General features: G+C 42.4%; 2 protein-coding genes across 3 annotated transcripts; one reads left to right on the forward strand and one right to left on the reverse strand.

Moving 5' to 3' along the window:
- The first annotated feature begins 137 nt into the window (after positions 1 to 137).
- Positions 138 to 1,859, forward strand: LOC105680115 (Inositol phosphatase interacting protein). The gene is made up of 2 exons (XM_012380574.2): positions 138 to 900; positions 973 to 1,859. Exons 1-2 carry the CDS (start codon positions 607 to 609, stop codon positions 1,321 to 1,323), a joined length of 645 nt encoding a protein of 214 aa, XP_012235997.1. The 5' UTR covers positions 138 to 606; the 3' UTR covers positions 1,324 to 1,859.
- Positions 1,725 to 10,250, reverse strand: hob (hobbit). 2 transcript variants are annotated; one of them, XM_067359843.1, is made up of 15 exons: positions 9,346 to 10,250; positions 9,147 to 9,273; positions 8,880 to 9,071; positions 8,536 to 8,787; positions 8,199 to 8,360; positions 7,917 to 8,129; positions 7,579 to 7,846; positions 7,279 to 7,501; positions 7,086 to 7,204; positions 6,691 to 7,011; positions 4,045 to 6,588; positions 3,682 to 3,926; positions 2,546 to 3,602; positions 2,251 to 2,468; positions 1,725 to 2,160 (listed from the first exon to the last, which is right to left on the reverse strand). In XM_067359843.1, exons 1-15 carry the CDS (start codon positions 9,402 to 9,404, stop codon positions 1,876 to 1,878), a joined length of 6,285 nt encoding a protein of 2,094 aa, XP_067215944.1. In that variant the 5' UTR covers positions 9,405 to 10,250; the 3' UTR covers positions 1,725 to 1,875. The 2 variants fall into 2 exon arrangements, with proteins under 2 accessions (XP_067215944.1, XP_012235996.2); XM_012380573.2 differs by having other exon boundaries at positions 4,045 to 6,591.
- Positions 10,251 to 10,272: the final 22 nt, after the last annotated feature.

Genomic DNA, 10,272 nt, shown 5'->3' on the forward strand with positions numbered 1-10,272 from the left:
TCAATGATTGGTGCATATTTCTAGATCAAGACTAATCAAATCTCTCTTTTAAAGCTAAATCGTTGTATTATTATCGCTACTAATGAAAACTCAGCAGCAAAAGTTCAACGTTTTTTTGATGAATTTGGGAACGCGCCAAATTGTATCTTGTGGTTTATGCAGTTAAATGCAGTCTTATCTCATAGGTGACATTTTATATATGTATATACAGAACGTATGATGGGATTGTCATTTTATTATGTGATATAAGATTCATGCATTACATAACATGAGCTATATTGCAGTACATAAGAACGATAATAAAGCCCTTGCAATATTTCTTTTGATCTCTTACGGATAAAATAATCATAACATATAACCTCAAATAATATGATGATATCGAGTCCTGTCTATCAGTATCAATTTTCAATGCTCTTATCATTAACATAAAAACATATACCTTTATACATTTAATTGCAATATTAAATTGATAAGAGAAGAAGGCGCACCTATACAGCATAATCTGAAAAAATTCATCTTAAACTGATTTAAATCAACGACGAAGTTTGACGTATATCAGGTTGCAAATTATCGAAAAATCAAACGAAAATTTGCCGTTAAAACACCATGAAAATTAATGAGAAAAACATGGTGGCATTTGCAACCTCTGCAACACCGGTGGACCGTGAAGGCTGGTTGAATAAACGCGGCGAAATGAATCGTGGATATCAAAGGCGATGGTTTGTTCTTAAAGGAAATATATTATTCTATTTCGACCGTCGCGGTGACAAAGAGCCGGTGGGCATGATCGTGCTCGAAGGTTGTACAATCGAGCTAGCGGAGGATGAAGAGCAGTTTGGCTTCAAAATAGTTTTTCATGGACCAAACAACAGAAGTTATGCCTTGGCAGCAGAATCTCAGGTAGATATTAATAATACATTATATATATAAATTTGAGCTTAATAATTGTGCTTAATAAATAATAATATGCAGGAATCTATGGAACAATGGATGAAGGCATTGGCATGCGCCAGTTATGATTACATGAAGCTTATGGTGACAGAGCTGCAACGTCAGTTGGACGCTGTAGAGGAAGAAACAGCAGTCACACCAGTGCAATCGCCGAAGGCACCACCAAGACAACGGCATAATCCATTTAACAGACCAGACTCTCATCATCGTTCCCAGAGCGTCAGATCAGCGCCTGCCAGAACAGAGAATGTAGCTAGAACTAGAATAACTTTCCGTGAGCTCCATACAGCATACGGCAGGCGAATCTTGACGGATCTGAATGCATGGAGACACGCGAAGAAGACTACCGAAGCGCCTCTAATAACTCTGTAGCTTTGTACATAGTTTGTAAATACTTGAACAATTTTAATGCTAATGCAATCCATTAGCAGGGTTCAACAAGATAGCTTGTATCACTCGGACTTTTTATAGTCAGCACAAAGTAATTTTATATATGTATATATGTAAAGAGATAAAATTAATTTATTTAGTTGAAGATAGATTTTGCGAAGCATAATTTTTGTGATTTTAGACTGTAAGTTTTTAATTCTTTATATTTTAAACTATAGGTTCAATTTCAATATAATTGCCATAATGAGATTACTTTTACTAACAGTATATTATAAAAAATACCAGCTGCAAATAACAATAGAATAAGTTACAAACACAGCCTTTCAGAAATTATCTGTATTAACATTACACTCTTATTTTAATTGCAATTCAGAAAACATAGAGACATTGCAATGCTTCAAGAAGAGATGTATATTACATAAGATTTATTTATACAATGTATTTGTTACACAACGAAGACGAACAAAAGCCTGTACATAATGTTTATTCATGCCATAATAAATTACTAGAATACATAAGGCGCGTGATGTATAATTATTTAAATTTGAAAACGCTCTTTTTTCTCGCGTCCCCAGGAAGATGCCTGGTGCCTAATAAAAGACGAGCCTTGTCCTCTTCCTGCGGCGTGGACTCCTCGGGCGGGCCCCTCGGTTTTATTTGTAATTTTTGTTTGATTGCCTGGCTCAGTATTACGCGTCTGGAATCACTTTTCATAGCTAAAAGCAGATCGAGCCACGTCCATGTGACATTGTGATACTCTAAGGTCGGTATGACTAGCGCAAAGTCGCGTACATCCTCAAGATTCTTTTCCTTGTTTCCCTGCGAAAGTAACGTTAGAGTTTAAGAAATAAATTGCGAATGACTGTAACAAGAAGAGTGTCTTAGTTTTTTCAACTTATAGATCCTTACCTTGTAAGACACGCGAACGGGTACTTCCGGTATCTTAATATATATAAACAATTTGTTCTTGTCCGCTCTTTCCTTCATTTTTTCCACATCATCTCTCCTTTCGATGGGTACGTAAAAAGATGAATCACGTTGCGGTGCTGGTGCTTCCTCTATGCCTTCCGGATCCCTTTCAGGGAAACAGAACTTGAGCATAGTGTTAAAAAACTTTTTCGTCAGACCTAAAAAAGAAGAAAGAAACGTAAAATCACTTTGTTCAATATGATATATAAAGGTTATATATTCGTTTTTTTTTCACCTATCGTAAGAGGAACTACATTGATCTCAAAGTGTTCCTTCACAGATATCCCCGCCACCGGTGCCTTTTCCCTGCAGAAGACTCGAAGAGCTCTCTGCCGATCAACAGGCATATTACTCTGCAGCTCCGTGGGCACTAATACTTCTGTATAAATTTGATTCGGCAATAAATTTGTCATTCGAACGTATCCCAGCTCCAGCAGATGCTCCACCGAGTCGTCGGTCTTGCTCGTTTTTGTGTAAAGAAAATTAGTTAGAATAAGATCCGCGATACCCAGCTGACCGTCCGCATCCGTCAGCCTCCATTGTGCATGTTTGAAGCAAATCTCCGCCACTCTGGCCACCGCGGCCGGTTTGTCCTTCAACGTGGTCGACGCGGCGGCCGGCGCGGTGGTTTCCTTGTAGCAACTCAGCATGACGTCCAGCTCCTCCGCTCTGGCGCTGAGCTGTTCCTTGCACTCGAAAACGCCCGCCTCCAAACGCTCCATCTCCGTTAGTAATTCCGGACTCGATTCGTCGGCCAGCGCTTTCTGCACCAAATACGTCTCGCGCTCCAATCGCCGCAATTTTGCCACCAAGCCGCGCACTGTGTTCTGCAATTGCTGTATCGGCCTCTTCTGGTCGTCGACGGAGTGCAGCTGCAACTGGAATCTCATCCGCTGCAACCTCTCCGAGGCTTCCTTCCGTCTCGGCTCCACGTACAGCAGCAAATTGTTGACTATGTCTAATATCATTGCGTACTGCAACGAGTTGGTGCACACATCCAGATCGTGATGCATCAATGTGAACGCGTCGGCTGCGGTTAAGTCTTTCCTTTCCCACGGACTGACCTCCTCTCTCAGCGGTGGCGGCACTTGGTTTAAGCAACCGACGTCCAAGGTCTGACCGTAACCGACGTAGAAGAACTCGCACTTGCACCGGGACACTATGCGCTGCAATTGATGCTGAGGACCGCCACCGCCCCCCACCGTTTGACTGACCACTCCGCCGACGCTCTGGCCGGATCCTACCAAAGCCGGGACGTCCGGCAAACCGGCTATGATGGTAGAATCTTTCTCCTAAAACAATTTTACGATACATTGTACAATATATTGTTCACTGCAGATGATATTTTTCTATTCGCTCCAACAAACATACCTGTATATTATCCAATGTCAGCCACATGATATTATCATCGATATTGTCATCGATGTTCGCGCTCACGGTAGCGTAGTACTGCATGGTCTCCAACGAGCCGACCCAGGTAGTTTTCGGAACGAGAGAGCGTTCTTTCCAAACTGGATGATGTACCCTTTGCAGTATCTCCGCCTTGGCTGCCGAAAGGATCACGTAGCCGCGCGTTTCGATGCCCTTCAACAGCACTTGGCTGTTTACCAAAGCGACTGAAAAATATTTTGTTTACTTAGCTGTAGTTCTTTCCATCGGCAAAGAAGATATAGTTCATACAAATCGTCATTTTCTAATGTTCATGAATAACGAGGAGACAAAAAGGTTACATACTTAGCCAGTTCTTGTGCAAGACGTCGTCCTGGTGGCACGCTGCTAGACCACGCAACTGTTGCCCTCTAGTCTGCACCGACAGATCGTCGCTGAAGGCTACGGGTTTATTCGTGGCCTCTGCTATCAACCTCTGCAGCATCCCCGCCGCTTCACCTTGCTGCGGCTTCACCACAGCGGACGACGACGGTGTCACCTGGGTGGGTGTGTTCTGTTGATCACCGACGGACGGTCTGGCGGTCGTGCGATTCTTGTGCGGCGTCGAGCTGTTGTCACGATGAAAGCCCTTAAGCGCCGCGGTCGACAGGTTCTTCTTGAGCTGCTGGGTCTTGATGAAGGAGTCGAAGAGCGCAAATGCAACGTCGCGATTGGTCTTCGTCCAAGCGCCTCGCAGATCGTGCACGACCAGCCGATGGATCGGCGTGTCGCCGCTCACGCCGGCGACCATCGCCTCTCTGCCGTAGCTAACGCGCGCCACGCTCAAGCAGTAACACTTCTCGACCGGCTGGCGTAACGACGCGCTCTCCATCTCGTCCTCCTGCAGCGCGCTCTTCAACCAGATCTCCGCGTCGCTCAGCTCGCAATTCATATACACGATGGACCATTCCGCTCGCGGTCGATGAATCAGCCCGTCGTCGATCGGATGCAAGGCCAGATTGTGCTCCGAGCTGCAGGCTACACGACCGCCGGTCACCTCGAAGCCCCGCTGCATGGCGAACGACATCCAGTAGTTGACGTGGAAACGATGGAAGGCCAAAGTCAGCCGTACCTTCCGGTAGTGTCTGCTCAACTGTTTCTTCCTGGGTCGGATATTCTTGAACAACGGGCCCTTTCTCGTAGGTCTCGTCGCTCCCGACAGTATTAGCTTGAGATTCTCGAACCATCTCAACGTACTGCCGTAAAGCAGCGCCGTGGGCGCGCTGGCCAGCGTAGGCGAGCCGGTCGGCTTGGTCTCCAGCGCGAGGCTGACGTTGACATTTTGCGAGCGGAAAGCTCGGAACGAATCGTGCTCTTGATTACTGGAATACTCCGGCAATCGATCCGGGGCGCAGGGAATAGCAGTATGATGATCACGCGGATCGCCCAGACACACCCACGCCAGTTTGACGCTCAATCTAACGTTGGGTAGGTGCAGCAATCGGCAGTCATCGTATTTGCTAGCCGTGCGCACGTACACGTCAAGGTCGCCTTTGATGATGATCTTCCCCTGCGTCCAGTCGAGCTCCAGCCCGGTCCACGTGAGCTCCATCTCCTCCGTCGTGTTGTACGGATCCAGAGAGCCGTGCAGCAACACCGTCAGCTGCTTCACGCAGAGCGTTACTCTGCCGTGAAGAGCCAGTCGCATTCTGTCCCAGAACGGCAACGGCGGACTCGGGTCTCTCGACGGATGGAGGATCTTCTCGAAACTGAGGTTGCACTGCGCTATCACCGGCTCCCAGCACGGCCCGAACGCGTATCTAAACTTGTCGATGTCCCAATTAAGATCGTGATAGTACTTCAAGGATGTCATACCTCTCTCCACAACGATATCCTCCCACGGAGCGCCGATTTCGATTCGGACGGTCCTCTTCGCTCTGAGCGGCGCCAGGGCCTCCGCCCCGGCCAGTCTGCCCCATACGTTCAAGCTCTCTACCAAAAGCAGCGGCTGCGGGAAGTCGCGAAGTTGCAGCTTCCACTCGGCGCACTTCAGGCTGATTCCGCGGACCCACAACGTGCTGAATTCCAGACCATCCTCAGGCCAAGGTGTTTCCGAGTCCATCTCTCTGAGAGCTCTCGTCGCCTTCTCCGTGCCGTTTACGGACGGGTCGGCTAGGGCTAATATTTCCAGATCCAGCATGGTCCACGCGAACAGCCGTGTTCTCGCGGGACCGGCCCGTTGCATCTGCTTCCATCTCTGTACGTAGATCTCCGCATTCTTCTTATTCAAACTGGCATACAGTTCCTCGACCTTCCCCTGCGGAAGCAGTAAGTGCGCACGACAGAGCTCCTGCACTTTCGCGTCCAGCATCGCCTGTCGCTTCAAGCTCTCCTTATACTCGTCCTCCAACAATTCATAATTGTCGCGCAGACGCACCTCGAACGGATCGTCACTGAGCTCGAGCGTCCATTCTTTGATCTTGATAATCAAATCGCAGGGCAGTGTTTCTTCTTTACGCGCGTTCGACGAGTGAATCTCCTTCAGCCACTTCCTGATGCTAAACAGCTCATTCTGTATCGCGTTTGTAAATTGATGCTCGTACGGAAAACAGATTTTGATGGAATCAATATTCAGCGCCCAGCACTCGTTCCAATCCAGCACGAAACCCTCGTTGCTCTGCCTCTCCACCCGCACTTCCGCGTTATCGGCTACCTGGATCAATTCAAAGCCCTCAATCATGATTACATCAGCCATATCCAGAGTGACTCGAACGTAATTGAGTCTCCATTCGCCCTGCGACCAGCGCAGTTGATCGGACGTCAATATCAAAAAATGTTTGGTAGAAATGTCTATAGAGACGGTAATTCCGCCTGTAGCTAGCAAGTCCAGGATGCGTTTCTTTTTGTGTACTTCTAAAAAAAAATAGTAAATATAATTACATTGGATTATAAGATTCTACCGCAATTAATTAATAAGTATTAATGCATAAAATATTGATAATTTATTATCACCTTCAATACGTGTTGCACTCATCTCTTTCGTGATGATAGATCTGAAATCTTCGGACTCCACCCAGAATTGCAATAAACGAAGATGTAAATTAGGACTCCATGCTAAATTTGTGCCTTCGAGACTGATGTTCACAATGTCAGAATTAATCGAAGCTTTGCACTTTCGTATTGCTAGAAACGGATGAGTTAGAGTCTGCGCGTGCTGACACATAATCGGCTCATTCTTGTTAAGAGTTATCGCGCTCATGCCTTCCACCATGCCCACAAATCGTTTTGTGGTTTGTTCTAAAGTTGCTATATCCAAACGCATCATAATGGACACTGAAACAGACATACGCACTGTAAGAAATCAAATCTTTAAACGAACGAAGTTGTATACTTTATTAAATACTTACACTCGTTTTCTGCGATAAAGAATAAATTACAGTTCGTCACTTTAAGATTTAATTGTATAGAATTGCGCGATATTGTATCTTTCTTTCGTATCACAGGCTGCTGACACTTTTTGTAGCATCTACAATTAGTTTCAAGATTGCTTAATCCGCGCTACATTTCCCTTTTTATAATAAAATCTAATTTTATCGTTACTTGTAAGCTTGTTCCAGAAATTTTGCAAGCTCCAAACTCCATTCCGTGATAAGAGCGTCAACTGCGATTCCTATAGCGTTGGTACGAGTTGTCGCTAGCAATACTCCGACAGAAAGTGGAGTGCCCCATTGATGAGAGGTCTCAGAAATGTTGCCATTGGTACCATTTAAAGCACAATATAGAGATTCGACGACTAGCTCTGTATTTAGGTTCTCGGTTTTGTCTGTCAAAGTGTAAATATTGCATTATCACAAATATACAAATGTATATATAATTTATAGTAAAGAGAGCAAAGCGTACTTGTGGATGAATTCAACGAAAACTTCATGTGTGTGACACCGCAAGAAGCTTCTTGTACATCTGGCAATTTTATATTTAACGAAGAATCATACAGCTCCGTAGTCAACGTAACTTCAAAATTTGGTAGTTTATCTCTGAGTGATATATCGCTAACAGGTTTTGAAATGTCATTTTCATTAGTATACAGCAGCGATTCCCAATCTTTATGATCATATATTATCGAAAGATTGTTCAGTTGTACAGCGACGAATAAAACATTGTCCTCCATCTAAACAAAATTGAAACAATAAGCATAATTTAATCATATATTTGTTCAATGCAAAAACTGTATGATTTACCTTTGTATCGATTGAAAGGGAATGTAAAGTTAAAATTGGCAGCTTTCCGCGTATGCACAGACCGTCTAAGCTTACAGAAAAATTTAATTGTGTTCTGTCAGCTTGAAACTTTGCATGAACTTGAAGACTTCTTAAAGTACCCTCCAAACCAACCATGCTGCTATCCTCCCTGCCAGCTATTATTAATGAATTACCGATTCTCAATGTAAAATCCTGAAAGCATTATTGGTCTATTATTTTTATAATTTTATTTATTTATTTAGAGCAGAAAAAAGGACTCACCTTGGGTAAAATAGGTGCCAATCTAGCTATTAAGTCATTGGAGGGACTGTTATGTACATTGCTGCATGCATCTGTGGTACTTAATGTTCTTCTATCTCGTAAAAATTGGATGAGGCCTGTACCGCCGGATCCTTCGGTTTGCGTTACTCCGATATACAGTGTCTATAAATCAGATCCCACTTGATTCCTTTTAGAAACGGTTGATGATCAGATTTGTTTAATAAAAATTACTATATACCATTATTAGATAAAAAATAAAATTTTTCTACAATTTTAGCAACCTTTAAGAAACCATTTCTCTCATAAATTAAAATATATGTATTAACAAATACTATACCTCAACTGAAAGTTCTCCCTGAGCTTTAAATGTGGCTTCTATTGTTCCAGCAAATGTTATTTGTGATAAACACGCGTCAGAAGCGTGTTGCAATAGTTTCATAGCACCGCCGACAATGGAAGCTGATGCTAAGAGTGTGCGTGCACCATGTACAATGCTACCATCTAAACTTAAACTTTCCGCACTTCCATTTGCCAACCAGCCATTGCCAAGAGCAAGTAGACTTATGTTCTCTACGTGTACTGCCATAAACTGGAACACAAATGTCAACACAAACATGTAATTCACACAAAACTGATGTAATGGAGAAACAATGACTTAAAACTCTAGCTTTGTATAAATACCTGTACAAATGTTATAATTATTGAAGGTATCTTTTTATTCCTAAAATCTAACAGTTCATTGGACTGTTCTATCTTGCATGCTGAATCAACTGGGACATCCTTATTTATTCTGACATCCCTCATGACAACAGCCAATAGTTTTGCTACATCGCTACTGAACAAGCTGCTGCGTACACTCACCTCTTCAACTTGCTGAAAATATAATTTTTGTAATATTTAAATACCTTTGTGTATTTTAGCATTTATGTAACAATATAGAAAACTCACCAATGTGAATCCATTTTTAGTTACATTAACATCACGTAAAATAAAATATGGTAGTGAGATATGGCCTACACGCAAGTGAATCTTGTAACGACGTTTCACTAGCCATGCTAACAGCCTTGGTATCACCCTTGAATTAAATGGACAATTGTAAAACATTTTGTTTTACGCTATTATGTTTTAAGTAAACTTTAACACTTACCAGGTGAAAAAACAGTACAGAATTAGAAAGATTATGCAAAACGCAAATAGTCCAGTCATATTTCTAACATGTAATTAAAAATATATATTGTTTCCTAACTAAAAATATACTTAAGTTTCAAAATAATACTGTTGAGAATATAATCAGATATTTCACGCTTACATATTATAGTATTCATACATAATATTTATACAATGTTCAGACAAAAACAAATACACAGAGTCATTTCAAAGAACGACATAAGTACGTCGCACTATGGAGTCTGGTAACGCATTTTGTGAATTGACAGGGAGAAGCCTCTAATGTAAGGTCCACATTATGCGTTGTCATCCGACATATTACATACATCTGACTATGCATCTGACATGCAATCTAGATATTCGTGCATCATGCCAGCGTGCGTGTTGTCATAAGTGATTATTATAACAAATGACAGTTCAGCGCCAGGAAGTAAGATGAACTTTTCATTCAAATATAGAGATTAATGAGTAAAACAGAATAAAATGTAGATAATATAGGAAATTGTATTTATTCGCAACTTATCAAGTGATGCTAAAAAATGCACGAAGAGTCTTCCCAAAAATTCGCCAGAGGGAAATACGTCTGCAGTAATCAGCTACGAAAAGATAATACTATGTGGCGCTATTAGCATATTCAACTTGGATTCGTGATTGTAAGTATAATTATAGGCTATTATTAATCTAATTGAAAGTAATTACGGATTTCTAATCACAAAGCGTCATTTAATTATTCGAATCTATATCTCATATATTTCCGGCGTTAAGATGAAAGCGTTAAGATGAAAATTTGAGCGGGCGTAGTCCGATTATGAGATATAGTGTTTCATTATTACTCTCTGCATTTTCTAACTCGTCTTGCCAAATTCTAAATCGGTATCGGCCATCTTTGCGCATTCTTCCAGAAAGT

The sequence above is a fragment of the Linepithema humile genome, chromosome 1 (genome assembly GCF_040581485.1).
Source record: "Linepithema humile isolate Giens D197 chromosome 1, Lhum_UNIL_v1.0, whole genome shotgun sequence".
NCBI classification, from domain to species: domain Eukaryota; kingdom Metazoa; phylum Arthropoda; class Insecta; order Hymenoptera; family Formicidae; genus Linepithema; species Linepithema humile.